The sequence below is a fragment of the Urocampus carinirostris genome, chromosome 2 (assembly GCF_059441175.1).
Source record: "Urocampus carinirostris isolate Australia breed hairy pipefish chromosome 2, RoL_Ucar_1.0, whole genome shotgun sequence".
NCBI lineage: Eukaryota > Metazoa > Chordata > Actinopteri > Syngnathiformes > Syngnathidae > Urocampus > Urocampus carinirostris.
In genome coordinates, this window is record NC_142350.1 from 6,749,963 (window position 1) to 6,776,679 (window position 26,717).

The 26,717-nt window shown below is 38.2% G+C and overlaps 1 protein-coding gene across 1 annotated transcript; it reads left to right on the forward strand.

The window, feature by feature from the left end:
• The first annotated feature begins 614 nt into the window (after window positions 1-614).
• Window positions 615-25,462, forward strand: mfsd2ab (MFSD2 lysolipid transporter A, lysophospholipid b). Its single transcript, XM_088328599.1, has 14 exons — window positions 615-884; window positions 4,055-4,180; window positions 4,966-5,090; window positions 12,455-12,578; window positions 13,700-13,778; window positions 13,854-14,023; window positions 14,102-14,192; window positions 14,355-14,473; window positions 14,926-15,009; window positions 17,871-17,954; window positions 20,086-20,198; window positions 20,283-20,426; window positions 21,259-21,435; window positions 23,823-25,462. Exons 1-14 carry the CDS (start codon window positions 795-797, stop codon window positions 23,872-23,874), a joined length of 1,578 nt encoding a protein of 525 aa, XP_088184725.1. The 5' UTR covers window positions 615-794; the 3' UTR covers window positions 23,875-25,462.
• The last annotated feature ends 1,255 nt before the right edge of the window (window positions 25,463-26,717 follow it).

The window sequence follows — 26,717 nt, forward strand, 5'->3', positions numbered from 1 at the left end:
AACGTAGTTAACCAGCGTGTAAAAGGCAATACTATTGTGCAAGGGCATAGCTCTGCCATCCCACCCTCCCAAGCATCATTCTTCCAGTCCTCTGTGTGGGTCCTTTCCCTTCTGCGTGGGTCCTCTCCCTTCTGGGTTCCACAACCCAGGCCGTTGCTGCCGGGACTCCCACAGTGTAGCTCCGGCTCCCCCCTCCGGGTGGGTGCAGACGAGTCTTCTTTATGGCTGCGTCCTAGGCCCGCCGCTCGCAGATTGTATGGTATCTGCAGCCATTTGGAGCACAGCCCTGGGGGGGATCTGCCTGCACCTCCATACCAGCAGGTTTCTGGAGGTCCAGATGGCGTCCTTTTGATGGCGGCGAGAGTGAGCCAGTCCCTGGCAAAGTCGTTCCGAGGCCTCCTCGACCGACTCACCCCGTAAAGCACGTACTGTGCATCAGGGACCTCTCCTGCTGGCAAGTCCGGGAACTTTCCTAGTTGTTCGGCCATTGGCCACAAGACCTGGGCAGCGCTGCACTCACAAAAAAGGTGCCTCACCGACTATGTATTTCTCGACAGGCACATGGGTGCCTGCGCCGGGGTGACGTAGCACGTAGGGGCGTGATCGAGTATGGGGCGAAGATACGTTACAAATGGGCGGGGAGCTCCGAAAAAAAGGCGACAACGTCCTCCTTATCCTTTCACTTCGCTATCAGATTCTTTCTAAGCCGCATCCAACTACTTCTTATTTTTCTAAATAATTAAAAAAAAAATTATAATAATATTGCAATAACCTGATTAAGAACTATTTTTGATATGGCCAAGGGAGAAGGAGGAGAACAATACTCGAATGCCAGTTTATTGACCAAACCTGGCAACTCTGATGGCATTTCTCTTTCGAAAAAGGTATGTTTTTCTCTTCTTTTTTTCCTTTTAAATTATGATTTTTTTTTCAAGTATAACCAAAACGTTTTACTTACTATTTGTGAAAGGAAAAAGAACTATGAATGAATGAACAGAGCTCGCCGGTTCGTTCCGATTGTCATTTTCGAAAGGGAGTGTCTCATTCATTGTTTCGTTTAAAAAAAAAAGGATTTCCGCGGTTAAATTCTTTATTTTCCCATTTCATACATAATAGTAATAAAATGAAATAAGATTGAAGCTTACACTTGCTAATCTAAACTGGGTTAACTGAACCCCCTTTTTGTGACAGGATTAAAAAAATGAAAGAATATAAAATCAATGAATCATACAAAACACAGTAATCATCATAAATATAACATCAAAAACTCAGTTTTTTTTTTTTTTTATTGTCTGCGGTTTTACGCCAGTCGTAACTGTAGTCACCCGGCAACTAAAACCCAATAAAAGATCCCCTTTCTTCTCTTAAATGTCCTCAAATACCCTCGTTCAAGTAAATGTTTAATTTCGAACGGGATATCGCAAAAAATCGAGTACCTAAAACTTTTCTTTATGTTAAATTTAACATATTTTAATCCCAATCACGGGAGTGTGTATGGATACTTCGTTCAGTGTCGATTAAAAGTCGGAATTTTGTAAACTATCATAAACACGGGACTGTTTCAGAAATTGACAATATTTTAGTAAAGTTCTTTATATTATCTAATGCAATTAAAACTATTCTGGATTAATTGCAAATCAAATTAAATGTTGCCACAATATTTTATTGTTTTAATATTGCAGATTATGGTCTATCACCTACTAGTGTACTTTTTCATGATATTGTAGTATTTTGAGACAGAAGGTTTTGCCTTGATAAGTAGTTTTATAAATAATAAAAGGCTTGCAAGATTTGCTATTTGTAATGAATCCGGTGCTGTATTCTAATTTTCTGAAACAGTCCTGTATATATGCATTTCCAAACGCGTGTGTATATTTTGCTATATAGTTTGTTTTAGCGCTCGTTTTCGGTTGCACGACAAATCATACACACTGTCCCTTTAATATTTCTCAGTGGAACATAATTCGCAGGGTCATCAAGTTATTACTCAAATAAAATAGAATTGTCTTTTATTCTCTTTGATTACAACTTATTGTACTTTGAACTCTAGGATAAGCATGTCATAAAAGACTTGAAAGAAAACTTTGTTGTTGTGGTTAAACACAGACCGCTATCATTTACCTCCTTATGCATAATAAGTATAGGAGGATACATATTGAAGTTCATAGTAAAGCGTTTGTCCGGGTGCTTGAAATCCTTGACCAGCTTTAATGCTACTGTCGTGTTTTCTAAGATTAAGAAGTGCCTGAATTTCGGGTGAAGTGCTTGTAAATGCTGGAAATTGTTGCCATGTTTCACAACCATTCTGCATAAAAATGACGCCGGCGATGCTCTCTGGTGGCTTCATTTTCCATTGCATTTCTTCTATTGTGATTAATGGCAGCTGACATTAGTTTGTACAGCATTGCCCCATGAAGCGTTATCTACAGGTCGCAGCCAAGAAGACATGTACATGCTACATTTAAACAGGGCACTATGAAAATTTTATCAGTGCAAGAACTACGTATTAATTGTAGAATATTTTTAGAGGCCATGCAAAAAATGACAGTAGCGTTTCCCAGTGGTAAATTGTAAGGGGAGGAACTTTCTGAAATTGAAAATGTATGCTACATATTTCTGTCATTTAACACAACACCTATATGGGGTAAGATTTGTGTCAAAAATATTTACACACGTTTTGTTCACAACCACAAATGCAGTCGCGATTTAATCAAGATCTAAAAATCATGTCTCGAAAAATGCGCACGGAAGATTAAAAATTGCAAATGTAAATCGCAGATATATCTGTGGCTCTGCTAAATACATGATCCACACCATACTTCTTCTTTAACGGTACTGGAGCAATAGAAAAAATGGCTTTGAAAGTCCTTGAAAAGTGCTTAAATTTGGGCATTCAAAAGAAAAAAATGGCCACATTTGATTGGTCAGTGCGGAGGGCGTGTGTGCCTGGCGCGGGTCAGAGAGACTTTTGATTGGAGCTGGTGAGCCCGTTTGCCAAGATGCCCTGCTTCTCGGGCGTGTGACAACATAGTGTGTTTTCATTCCACGGGCTTAAGGCACAAAGATCCCTGTTTTCAGACCAGCGAGCCAAAACTAAAGATTGATTTTTATACTGACACATGCCTCAATGGTGTAAAAATACTTGTCAGTCCTAATCGTTCAGTGTCCCCTTGTTAATCTTATGAAGCCAAGAAAGGAAGGGAAAATGAACGTGTATGGGTGCTTTCCAGAATTCTGCTTTTAGAGCCCCAGTGTGTATTTATCAGCAACCCCTAGTATTGTTAACGTACTTTATTTGTTGACATAAAACACTTTTGATTCAAATTGGAAGCTAAAACATATTTTTCTATCTCATAAACATGATTTTTAGATTTAGACATTTGTAGTTATATCAGCTTCTTCAGATTGTTTAGTATGTTTAGTGGCCATCTAACTAATGCGAAAGAGGATTCTACAAAGGTAGCATTTAGCTTTTAGCACTTAACGCCCTTTACCACACACAGCTGAGCCCTGTAAATGATGGTTGATCAGTCCCATCATTCCGGTCTTGTCTCCATTGTTTCTGCAACTTGGCTGCACTTAGGATCCCGACATTTGATAAATTTTGCTTTGCTCTTGCAATCTTTTATTGGCCTTTATCGTTCTCCCACCAGCTGCGAAAGTTAGCAGCCCAAACCAGCTCTGACCACCTCCAGTGATTCATTCCTTTCAGCGGCTTCGGGAGTAGCCATCTCGTCCGTTTTTTCTGTTTCTCATGAAGGTTCACATAGTTTTTTTTAAATTTTACAGTTTTAAAATCCTTTCGCTGGCTAAAATTGACCCTGGCTCATGCAAGAAAATATGGAAGTGCGCTTCCGAATTTTACCCTTCGGGCTTCCGTATAGTGTGTCTTCTTCCAATGTACCATGCTTCATTCTAAGCTGATACAACCTCTTTTGGCGATTCAGTATACACTTTTAGAACTTTTATTCACACTCTAGCTGTTTGAAGTCCATCAATATCCCCAATTAATTGCATTTTTGAGGTTGATTCTCAATTATTTCTCTTTTCTCAGCACGAGGACAGGAACAAACTGTCCATCTGCAACAAGCTCTGCTATGCTGTCGGCGGAGCGCCCTACCAGATCACAGGATGTGCCTTGGGCTTCTTTTTGCAGCTCTATCTGCTGGACATTGCACAGGTTGGTTAAATCCGTTTTAGACTCGATAGAGTAAGTCGCATTTTTTTTTGTGGGCGTCTGAACGTTCAAGCAGGTGGTATTTTTAGTCAGTCTAGTCTTTTATCATATTCATTTTTGTGTTCTTTCTTGCATGTCTCAACAGTATGGGAACATGCTATATAATCATCAATATCATCTATATAGTGTCAACTTCCGGTTGCTCTAAATAAACAGATGACAGAAGCTTTTGGGAAAAAAAAGGGTTAAATGTAGGTTGGTGTCGTATTTCTGATGATTTTCAAGCCATCTAAGGAATTCCTGCGGCTCACCACGACTGAATTACATTCAAAACATTTCCCAGACAGAGGAGATTGCTTGCAAAGAGATTGTTTAACGTCTGTCTTTGCAAAATTGCACACCAAATTACCTGGCTTGAAGGTCAACGCGTTTTATTTCATCCTTCTCGTAAACATTGGCGATAAGAGGAAGTGTACCCGTCAATAAAGTGGAAAAAGTTATCCATTATGTACAATCATAGGACTGAAAACTCAAGAAGTATGTGGATCTAACAAGACTTGACATTAATCTCAAGGTCAATGTCATGTGAGTGGAATAGTCTGCACTACCCGTGGTTTAAGTTTTACTTGTTGCTGGAGGGGTGTATTGTGCAGCCCAGCATGGTTGCTTTGTACAGTTGGAGGCGCTTTATTAGTCTCACTCGAAAGAATCACAGAAGAAGAAAGTGATCTAAAATGGGGAACGCATTTTTCATATCAGTCAATTGACAATATATTTGCCTCCAATAGCTGGATCCATTCTACGCCTCAATCATCCTCTTTGTGGGCCGGGCATGGGACGCCGTGACGGACCCCACGGTGGGCTTCTTGGTCTCTCGGAGTCCCTGGACACGTTTCGGACGCATGATGCCTTGGTAAGAGTTTTCCATTAAATATTTCGATTTAATGCAGCTCTGCTTATCTCTTAGAATACGGGATAATCACGAGATAGTTAATATGGCCATCAAATCTCCTTTTCATCATTTCCAAGTCAGTCAAACTTTCATTATTTCTTTGCATGAAACCCCACCCAAAACACATTTATTTATTGATTAAAAATACAGTAGATCCTGGGTTACGACATTAATACACTTTGTGGTTGGGGGTCCTGTGTTCAGGATGGAAACCTTTTGGTAATTGGTTAATGCCTTTTGAGCCCCCAGTACCTGAAATAAAAAAAATGAGAACAAAAGTACTGCTTATACATAATAAATGTAAGTATATTTAAGTAACTTTAAAAATACATGTACATCTTTTAGAAAAAATAAATTGTATTTACCATAGGTGTGATGTGGCTTGAGTTGGTTTAGTGGAGTATCAGATGGGTGCAGTGGGGGAGGACACAGTGGTTTGTGTAATAATCGCAAGCTTCGTTTACACGGTTATAGTGTTTTGCTTTTCCCTTTAGCATCACAGCTAGGCTTGGGACCTTTGTGAATAAATTCAGTTCATAAAAATACAGTATTGTATCGCCGCCTTGCAAAGTTGCAGGGTACGAATTGAAATAAGAAGGAAAGCCATTGTGGCAGGTAGTTCAGCCAATAGCAAATCAGCATTTTCATGATGCCATAATGTCGACCAATTGCATACAGGCATCTTAGAGACGTAACTTGTTATAGTTAGTTTTTGAACATGGGAAATTATTTGTTGTCTATCGTGGGGAAAATTACTTTTAAAGGGTGGCTGAAAAACATTGTATTCCACACTGTAGTGTGTAGTAGTTGTATCCCCGGGGTTTTACTGTTCTAACTAGAAATGTTTGTTTCAAAATCAGCATCAGATTCCCATAGTTAAATCATACTGTATTTATTACGCAGCTCTGGTTTGTAATACATAAGACCTATAGGTATAAACCTATCTCTGTTGAAATTAAGAAAAAAAATCAAGCTTTCTCCTCAAGCGAGAGTTGAACCTACACGCACAAAGACACACACAGGTGTCAATCATATCCATAGTGAGTTTAGCAACGGGTCACACTTTCGTAATCTCTTCTCTGCCACTTTGTCGTAAACTGCAGAAAAAAATGTCAACCCCTTACCTATTCAGCAATCAGATTTTCCTGGTTCTAGACTTTAGCGCCTGCTAGTGAGCCACTTTTATCACAGAAGCAGCCCTGACAGAATGCTTAGTTATATCATCCACCTCTGCAACATAACCCCCCACGCCCATAAAATGTCCGTAGTTGTCATCGGGTACATCCCGACGTTTTATATGACAGGGTTACTTGATGGTGAAGTCGGGTGTAGGGTGGCTGTCCTTTTTTAGCAAAGGGGAAAGTGAGTTCAAGAAGTTCACAGGGGCGTGACTGGAACTGATTTGAAAAAAGAGAGAATCTGATATCTTCCGGATCAAAATCTGTCTTTTTAAACGAGTCAATATAAACTGACATGTTATAATTAAATTAGGCATGATGATACTTCAAAATCCTCATGATAGAACACCGCAAGTTTTTTGGGGGAGAAACAGTGCGTCACTGATAACATTTCAGAATCCCACTACCAGATGTGGGTCGTTCACGAACAAAACGGTTTTACGAGCCGTCTCTTTGAAGTGGACAACGAGAGCTATGCTAGCTCCCTTCGAAACACTCTCATTGTTAACCCCCCCCCTTTTTTTTTCTCTTTCTCTCTGTCTTTCGCTATGTATTTCTCTTTCTTTCTTTCACTTTTTCTCTTTCCCTTTTGCTTTTTTCCTTTCTCTCTTTCTCTTGCTTTCTCTTTCTCTTTTTCTCTCCTTTCCTTTTTGTCTCTTTCTTCATTTCTGTCTCCTTCCTCTCCTTTTCCCTGTCTTTGTCTAGCTTTCTTTCTCACTTTCTCTTACTTTTTCTTTCTCTTACTTTCTGTCTACGTATTTGTCTCACCCTTCATCTTTATTTTTTCTTATCACTCTGTTTCTTTCTCTCTCTCCTCACTCTCTCTCTCTCTCTCTCTCTCTCTCTCTCTCTCTTTCTTCTCACTCTTTCATGTGTTTTTTTCTCTCACTCTCCTCATTTCTCATTTTCTCTCTCTGTTTTCTCTCCTTTTCTCTTTCTCTCTCCTAAGATGCTCTAACGAGTGGCATTATCTTTGTGGGTTTTGCTTAGTGTACTATAAACAATGTGAAAGCTTAAAGTAGGTGAAAGTTATCTGTACAGTATATTGAAAAAAAGGCTATAATATAGTAGCATAATACATTTACAAAAGTAATAATTTTGGTGCATCACGTTTCATTATTATTGGTAGTATATCATTAAAAAACAAAAAAACTGAAAAGAAAAAATGCCGGAAAATCCAGTTCTTTTCAGTGAGGCGAGCCGAAAAAGCCGCTTCCCTAAGAAGAGCCGGAATTCCCATTGCTACGCAGAGCAAGGCGTGGAGAAATGGGCCACGTCATTCTACTGCCGGAGCACGCATTCCATATTCCTCACTCGTTGTTGAGGAGGGCGGGGTAAGGGTAGATCGGCGATCTCAGCGTCTGATTGGTCCAGCCCACAACACACCATCACGTTCAGCCAATCAGATGGCTCCCTACGAGGCCTCGGATGTTTTTCTTTTTCTCTCTCTTCCTCGGTCACAAATGGAAGGGGTTACTAGAGTTCAAGAGACTTGAACGGTGGAACGTTGCCAGATACGGAAACTTGAAATTTGGAGAATGAATACCAAATTAATTCAAATTGATTACATTTGAGATAATTTGCTTTTCATAGCACAAACGATTCATTGCGAACAGATTTTTTTCCCGTCATCAGTATTTTAGGTTCTTACTCCACTGTACACTACACTGTAAAAAATCTTCATGGAAATGCAGAAAACCTTTAATCAAGTGTCATTTTTCTATATCTAAGATATTTGACATATTCTCTCATCATATCTTTTTTTTAATTAACAGAATTATCTTGGGTAGGAAACGTTCACTAATTTTGAAAATATTTTACTCTGTCGAGTAAAATCTTCTCTAATTAGCAAACTATCTTACCTAGCAAATGGTTTCTAATTATGAGGTCTTCCATCTCATTTTCCTAATCAAATCTTCCTAAAAATAACCAAATTATCTTATCTAGCAAATGGTTCATAGTATTAAGTTATCCAGTTTTTATTTAGTATTCAATATTTTTCCATACTAAAATAAAATCCCGCCCAAACAAACCAAATAAGACATGAAAATATGGTTATTTTTCCTCTAATAATCCTTAAAATAAGCAAAAATATATCCAGCAAACGGGTTTTCATTTTAAAATCTGTTATCTCTATTCTCTAAATGAAATCTTCCTTATCTTATCTGGGGAAATATTTCTAACTTTTAAATATTTTATCCTATGTCTCTAATAAAATCACCTTTTATAATAAGCAAAATTGACTTATCCTGAAAATTGTCTCAAATTAAGATATCTTTATTCCCCAATAGCATCTTCCTTAAAATAGACTAAATTATCTTACCTTTTAAATTGTTTCTAAATTTAAGATCTTTTATTTTATATCTCGATAAAAATATTTTTAAAAATAAGCAAAATTTACTATTTTAGCATAGATCATAGATCATTTAGCTCATTTTTAAGAATTATTTTTGACCCACCTTAGAAAAAACTAAAGTAAAAGTTGTAAGCCAAATTAGACCAGTATACATTTGAATATTTCATTAGAAAATAAATATTGAAATAAGAAAATGTATCCTTAAAATCGGCAACATTTTCTCGTTACCAGGTAAAATTTGCTGACATCCAAGTTGGGTGCTGACCAGATTCAAAATAAATAGATAATAATACATAAGTACTAATATACAAATAAAATAGACATTTAAATAATAATAATAACAACAACAGTTATAATAATGATAATAATAATATCTATACTGTGGAAAAAAAAGTTAATACAGGTAGAAAGAGATTAATTTAAACTTTTCTTAAAAAAAACCCTAAAGAATGATAAAAAAATAAATTAATAATTAAAGCAATAACACTAATAACAAACAATGGAACAATATCTATGCAATATATAAAACAATATAATAATTATATTATAATACAGTACATATAAATATCCAAAAAGCATCATTTAATCTCGGCACATGCTGGTCATCTGATTCAATTGGCCATCCATTTGATGACACGCGCTCTGAGACTACATTTAATCAGATTCCCGCACGGGAGAATGGTTGCTCAATGCGATGGAAACGCCCCTTGACCCTTATTAAATATAAATTGAAACAGACGAGCTGTCGTGATTGTTCAACAGGTGAGACAATATTTGCTCGCTGAATTGTTTCTAAATGTGACTCGCTCGACTGGAAGCAACACGCAACATTTCCGGGACTTGTTGAGGATATCCTGGTTAGAATTTGGCGGTTAAGAGGAGGGGCAAGTCGTACGCAATTGTCGAATGTTGCACTTGCGGAAAGTGACACAAAAAAATGCTGCTCACAGGTTCTTGATTAGCTTGCACAATATACAATAGAACCCCGCAATGCGGCGTTTATCTGTTCTGAGATAAATGGACTGCATTTCTGTAGTGGTTTATTTAACCAGTCACTGAAGACATTCCAAAGAGCTTTACAATTTGCTTCACACTTGCCTATTAGCACACACACACACTAATGGCGGAGTCAGCAGGAGGTGGGGGTTGTAAAGTGAAATTGTCGTATGGCGGGGAATACTTATGATATCTACCATGCTAAGGAACTCATGTGTTCCTGACCCCCACCAACTTATTAAAATAACAAAATTGAATATAGTAAGTACTAATGATTGACTGACATGGGTTTTTCCTTTCCAAAACTGATTTCTAGTAATAGGAGGAGGCCGATAACCAATATTTGGAGCCGATATTCGTTTGCTGTAAATGTTAAAAACAAAAAACAAAAAAAAACAAAAAAAAACTTAACGATGCAAAAAAAACCCCAAAACATTTGTTATACATTCAAATAAAACTTTAATAGTGCTCTGAAACTTTTTACAGTAAATCAATTCGAATATTAATAGAACTAGTGTACTAATCTTACATTAAAACAAAAAAACTCACAGTGCAGGCAAAAAAATAGGCTTAGCAGGAACTCTTATAAAATACATCAAAACTTAAATAGCTCCCTGATTTTTTATTTTTTTTTATTTTATATTTTTTACAATAAATAGATTAAAATGTCAATACAACCAACGTGACTTGAAACATTGAAATTACAACCAAGCTCGTGAATTGAAAAGTGTGGGCACCTATGTTTTAGAGCCAAATTGCCGAACTAACTTTTCATTCTAATGTTATGAAAAGAGCTAATATATCAGTCTCCACCTGAACCTGCTTCCCTTAAACAAGTTGACTTCACTTTTTACGTCGTCTCTTTAGAACACACACACATACCCTTTTCTACCATGGACTTTTTGAAATCTCAATTTTTACCAGTGATAGAGACTCACAGGCATGTCAAGACCCAGGAGTTAGCAGAGCGGCTTGTATTTACCCGGCACTAAAGTCAGTTGTTCTGCCTCCAGTCGCTTATCCAATCAGAAAGCGCGGGTTGGGTAGCGTGCGTGACAAAAGGCTAGAGAGAGGGAGAGAAAGACTCTGTTGTATCTGAGCCTAAATAATTGGCCTGTCGAATCAATAAGAATGCTGATACCGATATCTGTCAAATTCCCAAATATCGGTGCCCATCATCAGTCAACCTCTAGTAAATACTACTTGTGTCTACTATACATGTAGGTGATTAAATAACAAATATATAAACAGTACTCTCCCACTATAATGCGGTTTAACATTCACGGTTCACGGATTTTCGTCATGCATTGTGTTCTGATTTGCTAAAGTTTAGCAAATGGTGGCCAACCCGGTCCTCAAGAGCCACATGTTTTGGAGTTTTCTTTTCTCCAACTTAAGAGATAAGTGAATTTTTAGCTTGTTAGCAAGCTGGGTGAGAGCTAAACAATGATCCAGATGATTGGAAAATCCAAAAACATGCAGGACATGCGACCCTCGAGGACCGTATTGGCCACTTTTTAGGCTAAATAGTCCCCTTTAGAGTAGGCAGTGGTATACATGTTTAGAGGTACGGTATACAATACTTTTATTTGTTTAAAAAATGTACAGTGTTAACAAAAGAAGCTAAAAATATACAAACAAAAAAAACCAATGTACATGTTTTTTTTTACAGAATTCACTGGTTAAATTGTACAATAAATGTATTAATATTACATTGCATGATTTAAGCTAGTACAATGGAGTTAATGGGTGGATGCAACTGTTTTTAAAACTTCCGTAGAAGAATTCCTTGCTTTCATTCCCTCCTTTTTCTTTATAATTGTCTAGATCATCGGTTAGTACGGCGAGGGTAACGATGCATGTGCCTTCTTTGTAATTCTTGACCAGCTTTTTCTTGCTTCTCCCTTTAGCATCGGGGCAATTCTTGGGAGCTATAGCTAAATAATGTAAAGATTGTAGCATGAGATTCTAAACTGAATGAAGAGAGAGGAAAAAAGAACAGTGGGAGGTACTACAGCCATTAGCAGATTAGCGATTTCATGAGGCTGTGATGCCAACAAATGGAAAGCCAGGATCTTGTATAACCTTTACCTATGGCAGACGGACGTCTGAGAGACGTAACCCGTCATACGCATGAACACTGCAAAGTTTGAATTTTGTAAGTTCTTAGCACGCGAAAGGATTTTTTTTTGATGTTGTATAGTTTGGAAAAAATGCCATTACAAGGGAATGAAACAGACACCGTAACGTGAAAACATTGTATAGTGAATACGCGGTAACCTGGGATTCTCCTGTAGCCTGAATTTTCGCCTCCGGGCATTAATATGCTGCGGAAGTTGCCCAAGATGATTCATAATGAGGTTGAGAGAAAGTATGTCGATCCTGTTAAATTGTTGAGTATGCGTACGCTGACGTGCATCTCATTAGCGCTTGATGACACATGGCTGTTGCGTAATAACTCAGATTCTCACGTGTTCATCCGTTTTCAAACTTAAAGTCAAGTCATGTTTATTTGTGACGCCCTTAATCACGAGGAGTATCAAAGGGCTGCACAGACCACAGATTACTGCAAAACAGACTATTATCAAACCATCCCCCGTTTTAAAACCTACATGAGGGCAAGGAAAAACTCAACCTCAATATGAGGAAAATTGACCTGGAGAAGGGACCGTACATGAGGTAATCCCCCTTCCAGAGGATGACCAGGCTGCAATGGATGTTGCAATATCAAATAATACACATATATTGTCAAGATGAAATATAGGTTATTCATAAACAAATTTTGATTCCTTCAGGATCGCCATCTCCACCCCTGTGGCTGTGATGTCCTACTTCCTGATTTGGTACGTGCCACCCTTTGAGGATGGCAAAGTCATCTGGTACCTTTTCTTCTACTGCCTCTTCCAGAGCCTTCAGACTGTGAGTATGAGACACTCTGGAGCCTTGACATGAAATCATTTGTCACAATTCCGAAATTGCCACGGACTGTCCTTTAAAAATATATTAAAAATGCAAAGATTAGTATAGAGATTTATCAGTATATTTTACACAAACCTGTATAATGTGCCCCGCGACCTTATCTAGGGTAAGCAGTGCAAAAATCTTTTTTTTAAAATTGATGAATTATATTGAAATTAAGAGATTGCTACATGCTTTCTCTTTAAAATGAAACAAAAAGACAGGATACTTTATGTTGATAATATGTGTATCATTTGCCCTCATGTAGGTTAATAGTCTGTAATAATAGTTTGCAATAGTCTTTAATCTGTGCAGCCCTTTGAGACTCTTTGTGATTAAGGGCTATACAAATAAACATGACTTGACTTGACTTTTGACTTGATTGTACGGATACAGTATTTATTTTTTAGTATATTTTTTTACATAAAAATATATATGTATTTTTTGCAAGAAAGTTCATAATTATGGAAGTACAGTATAATAGTTCTAGTCAATCGTTGCATCGATAATCCCATTTACATTTTAACATCTTCATTGCGATATTTATCAAAGACATTTTCAAATATTTATTTTTTTGGTTTGTTTAAGCTCAGTCTTGAATGAAGTCTTAATTTGTGCCATATGTTTAACTCCACATGACACAATCTTGAATATCATTTAAATAAAGGGTCATTGTGTAGTACAGTGAACCCAAGTGGTGTCAAATGATTTTACTCATTGAAATAAAACACTAGATTCAGATAATAATCAAAAAACATAAACATTAATTTAGGTTTAGAAATGTGTCCTTTGTATGAAACAAGTTGACGAAGATCACATGTTTGGTCGCCATCTTGCTACTACGGAAGCCTGGATGGGGATTTTGCAAAGACGGCTTGTCCTGTTGGTGTTTTTAGCACCTAATAGGCTCACAGCCAAGCACCCAAAGTGATGGTAGCTGAGTCCCTGCTTTTTTCCCCAATGTTTTCCTCTCTAGGCACTCATCCATTCTTAGCTACAACAACCTCTCATTGTGCATTATTACAAACTTTCACTTTATTTGAAATATAGTAATTTAGAACTGAACGTTTTGTCTACTCCAGTGCTTTCACGTGCCCTATTCTGCCCTCACCATGTTCATCAGCTCCGAACAGAAGGAACGAGACTCTGCAACAGCTTACAGTGAGTAGCATTGTTTAAGCAAAAATGAAGCGGAAAGAAGAAATCGTCGGAATTTTTTCTTTCCTCTCCAAACAGGGATGACTGTGGAGGTCCTTGGCACAGTGCTGGGCACCGCCGTCCAGGGCCAGATCGTGGGCATGGCCAACGCTCCCTGCGTCCCAGGACCGGGGGAAATCCTGGCCGGTGTGGGAAACTCCTCCTGGGGCCTCAACGGAACCGAGCACATCATTTCCCTGGAACACACGGTATCTGACCAATCAGCTTTTGTGAATCTAGGTTTGTTTTGTGTTTTTATTGCTGACTTCCGATATCGTTGTCCCTAGAGAGCCGCTTACATGATCGCGTCCGGCGTCATCTGCTGTATCTACGTCTTGTGCGCTGTGGTTTTGTTCTTCGGTGTCAGGGAGCAAAAAGGTAACCGCATACTTTGAAATGAGACAAAATATTGTCACCAAAAATTGCAAAATATTTTTCACTGGAATTCCAACACTCCAAATGTTTCTACCGCAAAGCGTATTAAGCTCAGCTTGGAAGCTTTTAACCAGTTAAGTGCCTTATTTCCCATTCCCTTTTCAGATACCAGCCGCACCAAGTCGGAGCCTCTGTCGTTCTTTCAGGGCATTAAGCTGGTGATGGGACACGGCCCTTATGCCAAGCTGGTTATGGTCTTCCTCTTCACCTCCTTGGCGTTTATGGTATGCATACATCACTGGACAGATTCACTGTCGTTTGGCCCTTTAGATCACTCCCGATCTCAACAATTACAGTTAAGATGGGATGGAAAATGAATGTTTGATGTTTATGGCCATCTATGGCAATGAATGAGGCAGAGTTAGGTTTGACGTCCATAGTCGTCGATAGCACCCAATGTGAGATCTTTCAAGTTAAAGGTCAAACAACTTTTTTGAAGCTGTGAAATTAATCTTCTCTTCATAAGTATCTGAACTAAAACTAATATTATAATAATAAGAATAATATTCTACGAGATTTGTTGCCCTCCATGATAGAAGACGTTGATTTAAAATAAATTCTAGAATACATGATTCGACATAGATTTATGGGGCTTATTTTGATTATTTTTCTGCTTGTTTGAATTCTGAGATCTCACAATTAATCTTATTTGTCAATATTTTTTTTAATTGTTCAGCTCCTGGAAGGCAACTTCGCCCTGTTCTGCAGCTACACTCTGGGCTTCCGCAACGACTTCCAGAATATTCTGCTGGTGATCATGGTGAGTCCACAACACGCATAGCAGGTGATGTTTCAGGTGGGCTGTTGCCAGAACATTCGCCCCTGTCAGCACAACCCCCCACCCCCAACACCACCCCCGTACACTCAAAAAGGTCTTTCGCATAAATTGTGCCCAGTCACAAAGCCAGTCTCTATTCCCATCAAGCGCCTCAGTGTTCTCACCGTGCACTGGCATAACGTGAGAACTGGGCTTGAAAATGTCGTGGTTTTCTCACAGATTGACAAAGGAAACGCCCCCTACCCACCTAAAACGTCTTTTAATGAAGCTCTAGGTTAGCAAGTTTGAGCAGATTACCGAACTTGATCCTTTACTTCATGGTCAGGATTACGGAGACGACAGGGAATTTATTCAGACTGATGACTTTATGGAATACAGTAGACCCCCTGGCATACAACATGGTGGTGGGGAACGCAAAGCGAAATTGCCGTATGGTGGGAGAGAGAAACTTATGGTATCTGGTACCCTGAATAAAAACCTGAAAATAATAAAATGTTATATAGTTATTACTACAAGTGTGTAATATAAATTCACAGTATTAAATAACATTATAAATAAATACACATGTAAAGGAAAAATGAAATTGTATGTACTTTAGTTTTGACGTGACATTGAGCTGGTAGAGTGGAGTTGTGGGTGGATGCAGAAGAGGGGGTGACTCTGGATTAAAAATGGAACTTGATTTTTTTTTTTTAATATGACTAAAAATATTTAAATAACAATGATAAGAACTACTTACGTGTAATATGTGCATATGATTTAATGAAATCATAAATAAATATATATATATATATATATATATATATATATGTAAAGGAAAAATTCGATTTTATTTATTTATTTATTCATTTAGTTGTGTCGTCACTTGTGCTAGGTAAATTGGAGTAGCGGGTGGATGCAGAGGGGGCAGGAGACATGACAGCAGATTAAAATGAAACAGATTTTAAAAACAAAAGGTAAAACATTATAAAACTATTAAAATACCTAAATAGTAATATGCATTCAAATAGTTAGTCAACATTATAAATAAATATAGTAAGGAAAAAATGACATTTTTCTTTGAGCCGGTACAGTGGAGTTATGGGGTGATTGCAGAAAGAGGGGAGAAGGTGGGTTCAAATTTAGACTTCCCTTTCAAAGATCGTCATTACAAGATTTCTGTGCTTTAATTTTCTTATTTCTATTAATAGTCCAAATTGTCTATTGGTCGGAGCGATTGCGCGCATTGTTTCAAGGGTACCGTACTTTCCGCACTATAAGGCGCACCGGGTTATAGGGCGCACCCCCAAGAAAGTTTTTGGTTCTATATTTTACATACATACGGCGCACCGGATTATAAGGCGCTACAATGGGAACGTCGACAAAACAGTCAGATAGTTCAGTCAAACTGATTACCCCCTTAACATTCCCAAAGCTTGCAAAGAAGCAAATACGTGTCGTAGACACGTGCAGATGCGGTGTCCGTACGATGTCACCAAACAAACATTTCTTAGTTTCCATTTAATTTTTTTGCTGTCAACTGTATGGACAGCAAAGTAAGAATTTTATTGTGCAGGGAAACGGGGTTCTTTACTGTGCATATGACAAACACTTTGAATTGAATTTAGTTTAAAAATAGACTCATCACAGAAACATCAAGAACGTTCTAAAACAAGATACCGGGAAAATATAAATCCGCATAGCTCACCTAAGTTCTCTTGCAGCCTTCACGTTCATTAATGATACGTAACCATGGTCTTCTTACAACCGTGAGTGTAGTTAATCCAGGAGAGTAAAATATTTACAAATACAGAATATTAAAAAATGTTTTCTCTATGCCGTAGTGCAACCCAACCAACGTGTGATTCACACTCATCTTTTTCGGCCAATTTCAGGCTTTTTTTCGCCCCTTTAGCCTATGCGAGCCTGTAAATGATAAAAAGGATCCGCCCCCTTTACCTCCGAATAACTTTAGCCAATAGTGACTGATTCAAATGACAATTGACACATTGGTTAGGAAATGAAACGCCGGTATATAAATCCCAGGATACACCGCGGACGACTTCGCCTTCGGGGGAAAATTTAGTCGGCGGCTGCTTGGTTTAGTTGCAAGACTTTGCGACTAAATATTGATCCATATATAAGGTGCACTGTATTAGAAGGCGCATGGTCAGCTTTTAAAAAAAATAAAGGCTTTTAGGTGCGCCTCTATAGTGCGGAAAATACGGTAATTATGTTTTGTGCTCCACTCTTCAGCATTACTGCCAGCCTTGGGAACTCTAGTGAATGAATACAGAACAAATGATATTGTTTTATAGTGCACTTACTTGAAAATTGTTTAATAAGCACACAAGTTTCTGAACTGAAGAAAGGCATTGTGGGAGGTAGTTCAGCCACTAGTATATCTGAATTTACATGACGTAATGCAAACCAACAGTAGGGCAGCATTTTATATGATGTTGACAAGTAGCAGGCAAGCATCTAAGAAACCCAACTAAGTTTGGATTTTCCATTTTTGGTCGTGCAAAATAATTTATAGTTGGTGTGGTATAGCGGGTAAAATGCTACAAAGAGAGGCAAGAAAAACTTACTCCACAATGTAATGTCCAAACATAAGGTGGGGTCAGTGTGGGGAGGGGGCGGGGGATCTACTGTAATCATGTATAGAAAAGGCAGCCCGCAGGAGGGGGGGGGTTCATTTCTTCTACAAACACAGCACTAATCCCTGAAGGAAATTTGAAAAAGGGGAACACTGAAGATCCCGGTGAATGCGGCCATTGTGGTGTCTGTATTGCGTAACATCACGCATGCTCGTATGCCGTGAATTGTTTTGAACTTGCATAACACAAGTGTCTCCTCCATAGCTGTCGGCCACGCTCACCATCCCCTTCTGGCAGTGGTTCCTCACCAAGTTCGGCAAGAAGACCGCAGTCTACGTTGGCACCTTGGTAAGGCTCCAGAACAATCAAATATACTGCTGGCGGACTGGGAACGGAATGAATATCTGAGTGAAAAAAAAATAAGGGTTTTTTTGTACGGGAGCCTGAAATCTGTGAAAATGCTTGAAATGTAATGTTGGATTTTCAAGGTTTGAATTGTGCTTGAGTTTTAGATGAAGCGCTTTTAAATGCTTGAAATTGTTGCTATGTTTCTTAGGTTAGGTGTTCAAGTAAGGGTTTTAAACTTACTTTATGGTTATAAAAAAGAATTTGGGCTAGAGGTTTAGACTAATAATTTGGTAGGGTATTTAACTGAATTTAGGGTCTGAAATAGGGTTGGGGCTTATGTTACAGCTAGAGTTAGGTACAGGTTTAGGGTTATGAATTAGAGTTTGAGCTCCATATTAGGTATTCTAAACTGAATGTAGGGTTCCAATCGGGTTTAGAGCTAGGGTTATGGTTTGAAACAGTTAGGGTTAGGTGTAGGGCTAGGGTTAGGTGCTTAGATTTTAGCTGTAAGTTAGGGTTTTAAACTGATTTTACTGAGAAAATCTGACATGATTGTTTTTTTTTTTAATCAAATTGTAGAATGGAGAGCTTTATTTACACACACAGACTTTTTCTCGCTTGAAACTAAAGCAGCCTGACTAGATTCTTTTAAGAAAGCGGTGTACGTTTTTAAGAGGGCAATAGCGGTAATCTAACGTGTAAAGCAGTAGTTTAGGCAGGTATGTAAATGTGTCTGTTGTGTTTAGAAAAGATCCTTCTCCTCTGTGATTATAATTTGTAGGGTGGGTTATTATTATTAATGTAGGCTGAATACTAAAAAACAGTTAAAAATTTCGAGTTGAAATTTGTTTTTTTGCCTGAGAATAGAAAGTGTGGATTTGGCCTGAGAGCCTAGGGTTTAGGGTTTTTATGGGTGCTTTAAAATCCTTGAAAATGCTTGAATTTTATTGTTGTGTTTTTAAGATCAAGAAATTGCTTGAATTTTGGGTGAAGTGCTTGAAAATGCTTGAAATTGCCCTTGGCATGTTTCTTGGCAGTCTTAATCTATAAATCAAGCATTAAATGAATTAAATTAAAAGAAGAAAAAAGCGTGAAAAAAATGCTAACACACCTGCCCTGGTGGCTTGTCTGCCTTCTACTGGTCACACCCAAAAGAACGGCTCTATTTAGAAAAACGGCTCTTTTGGCTTTGCTCACTGAGAAGAGCTCTTTTTTTCCGCAAACGGCTCCTAAGATTTATTTTTTATTGTTTAAATGATATTTTATCAATAATAACAAAACATTATGCACCAAATTATCTAGTAACCAATTATTTTGTATGTTTCGCAGGGGATCCCTGCAAAACATATGAAATATAAACTCAAATATTTACAAATCTACAAGAAAAAATGTAAAATACAAAACAATTTTAGCTTTTTACACACTGAACAGATTTAAACACCAAATCCCTGAAAATGCAAAATGATAAAAGTTAAAAATAATAACTCTTCGGTGCTATAAATAATGATAAAATGCAAAATAAAAAATTACAAATATATTTACAGTTGTATTTCAACCAATTTCTACACAAGTTCTTTGTAAAACACGCAAAAATATAGAAATAAGTGAAACAAAACGCAAAACATCAGCTGGACAGATTGAATGCACTATATCGTTAGAATGAGTCCAAATTGGTCTAAATTTTTTGCTTTTTATACATACAGTACTTTCTTTTTTTGTCTTCTGTATTAAACTCTGTTATTACCCAACACCTATAGAGCACTTTCGTTGTTTGTAAACAAATGTGTATTGAAGTTGCGCGTGCATTGTTGAAACAGAATAGCAGAATTCATGTTGGTTTATAGCAGCCCATTGACGCAAAAATATTAGAACAGCTCAAAATAGCACAAAGTCTGTGCCAGCAGCAAAATAGCAGCTTTATTTTAGTCATCTAAAAAAAACCTTTATTTTGATCAGCGTTGGATTTCCTCCTTCGAAGTTAATGTAAAAATGTAAAAATTGGCCTTGAAAGGGCTTAAATTCGGCCATGAAAAGGTTGTACGGACCCTGTAAGTTTGACATCCCTGTTCCAGAAAACATGACAGGAAAAGCTTAGAGGGGTGTCCAAAGGTTTTTTTTTTTGTGTCTTTAGTCTGTGGTCCCCTTCATGATCCTGGTGGTGCTCGTGAAGAGCAACCTGATCGTCACCTACATGGTCTCCTTCGCTGCTGGGGTCAGCGTGGCGGCCGCCTTCCTGCTCCCTTGGTAAGAAAGTGACGAAAACATCTCGGTAGCTGAAGGTCAGACTCTAGGTTAAACACGTTTCTCCCCCCCCCCCCCCCTCGAAAGGTCGATGCTGCCTGACGTAGTGGACGACTTCCAGGTTCAAAACCCCGGCGCTACCGGCCACGAGGCGCTCTTCTACTCCTTCTACGTCTTCTTCACAAAGTTCGCCTCCGGAGTCTCGCTGGGCATCTCCACGCTCAGTTTAGAGTAAGAAAATGTTTCTTGAGAAGAGCATTGAACGCTGTTGACGGCTATAGATGTCCCATTGCTTATCCGTAGGGAATTTTAAGAATGAATTACTCCTCATAAATACTAAATAAATATTACGGTAACCACGGTTGCAACCAACTTTCAATAGAATGGAAAACAGAGAGGAGAGGTTTTTTTTAATAATTTATCAAAATGGATTTAAAATAAATGAAATAAATTTGCTAATTTTTTTTATAATTAAAACTATTATTTTCTGAGCATTATACACCATACTAATAAATAGACTATAATTTATCCTTATCTAAATCCTAAACTGATATTTCTTCTTGATTGATTTAAATTGGGGTTTGATAACTTATGCTTTATTTTATTTATTCTTTACGATTATTGATGTCAGATTTTTTATGATAATCAAAATTTGGTTAAGTTGGATAAAATCGCATTGTAAAATAAAATGACTGGAATTAAGTTAAACATCTAAACAAAATCAATAAGTATCGATTATTGAATGTTTTTGATTTTTACTTTCAAAAAGAAATGCTGCTCATTTTCTTACCCATTATCTGCTTAATTAGTACCAAAACTAGAATTTATTTTGAATTAATTTTCCAACCGTTTTTATTTAGGATATTCATCAAATGATTAACTTAATAAGGTGAAATAGTTGAGAGTGGAGAAATTCCCTCCTATTGTTTCTATGGACTTAAGTTTTTTTCCTCACAAGACGAAAGAAGTAAATCCAAATCTCACATAAAAGCAGATTTTATTTCCTTTGTACTTTATTTTCGTATCACAAGACTCTGTCTCAACTTTTTGTTCCTGATTCTAGTTTTGCCGGCTACATCTCCCGAGGTTGCTCGCAGCCAGCCGAGGTGGACATGACCCTGAAGATTTTGGTCTCGGCGGCCCCCATTTTCCTCATTTTCATCGGCCTCATCATCTTGTACACGTACCCCATCGATGAGAACCGCAGGCAGGGCAACCGAAAGCTGCTCCAGGAGCAAAGGTGAAAACGAGGGAAACGTTTGGCCACTCCTTAACTTTTTCAAGATTGTTCGTCGTGTTTAATGGCGACCACAACCCCCCCAGAACATGCGAAAATCTGCAAAGTAGCTCTCCAATTCTTAACATGACTTCCGTCGGCCTTAGCATCAATTGTCGACTGGGGATATTGGATTGCGGCTAAAACGGTCCAGTTCATTTTAGAGGGGCCACAATTGCATGCTTCAGCAGCCTGAAACGTTAAGAAAAATCTGCTATGCCGTCGGCCCCCAAGATTACAGGGGACAATGGATTGCGGCTGCACAGGTGCTTTTCATTTTAACCTGAAAGAATGGGAAAAAAGAGCAGTTTACAAGGGACAAATGTTATCTCCCGGCCCTGGTCTTAGCCATCGATGACTGGGGATAATGAATTGCGGCCAAAACGATCCGGTTAACTTTAGGGTGGGGACGAAATGGCATGCTTCATTTGCCTGTACCAAAAAGCACTCTGCCCGCCTTTGTTTTCAGCAATAGTCGACTGGGGATAATGGACTGTTGAATGAAGATGTCACTAGGGGAGTCTTAGAATAACTCTCAAATGACCTGATAGCAAAAGTGTAGGGAAGGATGGAAAAAGCTAATTAAGAGATTTCAGCCGTCAGTTTCCACTGTAAGAAACATAGTGAGGAAATAAAAGCTACAGGCACAGTTCTAAATGAGGCACTGATTGCCAAGCCTAGAAAAATCGCAGATAACATACGACTGTATATACTGGACTGTCTCAGAAAATTAGAATATTGTGATAAAGTTCTTTATTTTCTGTAATGCAATTAAAAAAACAAAAATGTCATACATTCTGGATTCATTACACATCAACTGAACTATTTCAAGCCTTTTAGTATTTTAATATTGCCGAATTTGGCTTACAGCTTAAGAAAACTCAAAAATCCTATCTCAAAATATTAGAATATAATGAAAAAGTATTCAAGTAGGCTATTCAACTAATCACCTGAATCATCTAATTAACTCAAAAAAACTTGCGAGGGTTTCCTGAGCCTTAAAAACACTCAGCTTGGTTCAGTAAACTAAATCACTGCTGATCTGACTGCTGTCCAGAGGGCCATCATTGATACCCTCCATCAGGAGGGTAAGACACAAAATTTCTCAAAGAGCAGGCTGTTCACAGAGTGCAGTTTCAAAGCATATCCACAAAAAGTCTGTTGGAAGGCAAAAATGTGGCCGGAAACGCTGCACAACCAAGAGAGATGACCGCAGCCTTAACAAAATTGTGAAGAAGAGCCGCTTCCAGAATTTGAGGGAGCTTCAAAGACAGTGGGCTGAAGCTGGAGTCCAGGTATAAAAAGCCACAGTTCACAGACGTGTCCGGGAAATGGGCTACAATAGCCGTATTCCCATGGTCAAGCCACTTCTGAACTCAAGACAACGGAAGAAGCGTCTGACTTGGGCTATGGAGAAGAAGCACTGGACAGTTGCAGAGTGGTCCAAAGTCCTCTTTTCAGACGAAAGCAAGTTTTGCATTTCATTTGGAAGTCAAGGCGCCAGAGTCTGGAGAAAGGCTGGAGAAGAGCAAAATCCAAGTTGCTTGAAATCCAGTGTGAAGTTCCCACAGTCAGCAATGGTTTGGGGAGCCATGTCAGCTGCTGGTGTTGGTCCACTGTGTTTCATCAAGTCCAGAGTAAATGCAACTGTGTACCAAGAGATTTTAGAGCACTACATGCTTCCATCTGCTGAAAAGCTCTATGGAGATGAGGATTTCATTTTCCAGCATGATCTGGCACCTGCCCACAGTGCCAAAACCACCAGTAACTGGTGCACTGACCATGGCATCACTGTCCTTGATTGGCCTGCTAATTCCCCTGACCTGAACCCCATCGAGAATTTGTGGGGTATAGTTAAGAAGAAGATGAAAGACACCAGACCTACAAATGCAAATGAGCTGAAGGCCGCTATCAAAGCATCCTGGGCATCAATAACACCTCAGCAATGCCACAGGCTGATTGCCTCCATGCCACGCCGGATTGATGCAGTAATCCGTGCAAAAGGATTCCCAACCAAGTACTGAGTGCATCAATGGACATTTTCAAATGTTTGATTTAGTTTTGCTGTTATAAAATTATTTTTTTTACTTGGTCTGAGGAAGTATTCTAATATTTTGAGATAGGATTTTTGAGTTTTTTTCAGCTGTAAGCCAAAATCAGCAATATTCAAATAATAAAAGGCTTGAAATAGTTCAGTTGATGTGTAATGAATCCAGAATGTATGACATTTTTGTTTTTTTAATTGCATTACAGAAAATAAAGAACTTTATCACAATATTCTAATTTTCTGAGACAGTCCAGTATAACCATCAATGGCTGAACGTGTTGATTTTTTTTTTTTCTCCTGGCAGGTACGAGACCGATTCCGAAACGGACTCCACAGAGCTTTCCAACATGATCTAGTGCAGTTTTTTCCCCTTTCTAATCTGTGACCAATCCAGACAAGCACCTGGCATTTTGCACTGGGCGGGGCCAAGTGACTTTGGCCCCTCCCACCTGAGACACTGCCTTGTCCAGGCAACGCTGCTAATTTCTTATCGAACGTGCCAACACAAAATGATACTGTCACACTTGTTTGCTCAGTCAGGTGTCTTTTAACAAAACTTTCTGAATTGTAATATTTTTTTCTTTTTTTATTCTACAGCATAAAGATTTTTTTCCCTTTTTTGTGAATATAAAGCTTGCTTTTGTGTTTTTTATCTAGAGCATAAATGGCTTCTGTCTTTTTCCCCTTGATATCCCCCCCTCATTTATTTTTGTAGAGCACAAAAAGTTTGCTCATATCAGTTTTTTCCTTGTGTTTTGAAGCGCACAAAAATACGTGTTTCTTTTTTATTCCTTGTTTTTTTTTTCAGAGACCATAAAAAGCTTCTGTCAATTTGGGGGATTTTCTGTTTGTTTCTCTAGAGCACAAAAACTCGTTCGTCATTTTCTTATGTTTTTTTTAATCTTTGTTTTCTTTATCCTTCACTTTTTTTAGTTTCTATAGATCATAAAAAAATTGCTATGGTCTCCTTTTTCCTCGTTTTTTCCCTAGAGCACGAAAAAAAAGCTTGCTTCTGACTGTTTCTTTCTTGTTTTCCCTTTTAATGTAGTCCAGTGACATCGAGCATTGCGCTTGCAACAGGAAACTTGAACAAATAGCGTCCGTGCCTTAGCTCAGCTCGGTAGCAAAAAAAAAAAGAAAAGAAAACCTACATTTACACCTTTTTAAGGGCTTTTTTCCCCTTTTTCTTCTCTAAACCACTACAAAAAATTGCTAGCGGGGAACAGGTTTTTTTTCTTCTCGACTGAACGCTAAACGGCATTGACAGCTAGGACCTGAATATGTGATTTATTTAAATATTTATTAGTGTTTTCTTTGGGACGACGGACGCGCTTTGCAGTATTTCAGATCTATTTGACTCATTCGCTGCCGTTTGACGTGTATAATAGTCGATGGCACTGAATGACGGAACTATGTTTTGTTTGTTTTTATTTTTCTAGCCCGTTGAAAAGAGGATGCACATAATTGCCATTCTGTATATAAATGTCGTGTCTTGTATGATCCAGATTCATATCCGCGGATATGGAAGCATGTACATATACAACGTCCTATGTTATACATACATCAACCACATGTTCCCGTTTGGGGTACCCGCGTGAAGTTTTTCGACATTTTTTTACTCATGGAAAACATAAAAATCCTTGCAGAATGTGTAGGGAATGTTGTCCATGACGCAATTTTGTATGTATCCATAGTTAAAATCATTTTTCAGTTCACCATTAAGCCCCGGCCCTATACTCTCTGAGCTTTAATCCCCTATTTGGACGTCAATCAATACAGATAATACACAAAGCTTGTGTAAATGACTCTGTGGATATGTAAATAATGTGTGTAAACTTGTAAATATATTTGATATGTGTGGCTGCAAATGTGATGTTCTCTATACTGCAGTTAATTTAAGAAAATGAAAAAGATCGAAATCAATAAATCGTGTTTGAAAAAATGTGTGAAAGTCTGATTACTTGAATGTACATAAGGCCTCTTCTTCGTATTTTTGTATAATTGCACGCAATGTTTCCATGGTTAACATGATTTTGCTTCTCCCTTTAGCATCACCCTTGGGAACAGAATGAAAAAACAGGACAAAAAGTTCACGATTGCACCTTTTACAAAGTCTGCGTAGGACACACAACTCTGAACTGAGTGATAAAAAAGAGAAAGGCATTGTGGGGATTCAACTCATACAGTTTTTAAGTTTTACTAAATCGTTATTTTTCGTTACAGTAAGAAAAATAAAGACCTAAACTGAGCAATCATTATCTGGCAGTGGGACTTTTTTTAAAATACATAAAAAAAAAATATTATGTAAACAGATTTTTTTTTTTTTATTCCATTCTATTTTTTTTTCAGGTTTATTTTGAAAAAATAGCAAAATAATTAACGTGAGCAAAATGTTATACCATTGGAACAATATTCTATTTTTTTATGTTCTTTCGTTGGTAAAATTATGTTGTTTATCTTTGTTTTTGTGCTCAAATATTTTGTTATATCTGTTGGTAAATTATTGTTGATTTTGCGTGCTGTGCCTAAATAAAGTGTCAATCAATCAAAATAGGAAAATAATTTAAATGAGCAAGAAGTCTCCCTATTTGATTTCTTTAGATTTCCTGCTATGCAAAATTTTATCATCCATCCATTATCTGCACTGCTTATCCTCAGTAGGGTCGCGGGGGTACTGGAGCCCATCCCAGCTTTCCCCGGGCAGTGGGCAGGGGACACTCTGAACTGGTTGCCAGCCAGTCGCAGGGCACACAGGGACAGACAATTCGCTCGCTCATTCACACCTGGGGACAATTTGGACCGGCCAATTAACCTGACGTGCATGTTTTTGGAATGTGGGAGGAAACCGGAGTGCCCAGAGGAAACCCACGCAAGCACCGGGAGAACATGCAAACTCCACACAGGAGGTTCGATCTCATGACCTCAGAACTGTGCCGCACAAGCGCTAACCACTGCTCCGCCATCCTGCAGAGTTTTATCAAAATATGTTAATATATTGTACACAAATATACAAGAAAAACATGTCTTCACGAAATGTTTTCACAGTTGTTGGCCTGCAGTGAGATGGGCGCCACCAGGCTGTACTTGCCTAAGACACACCACAGTAAACGGTACCCCTATGACCCTAGTGGTAAATGGATCCAGGCACCATCCATCCCAGCGTACATCGATCAACTGGATTAAATGATTTTATTTTGAA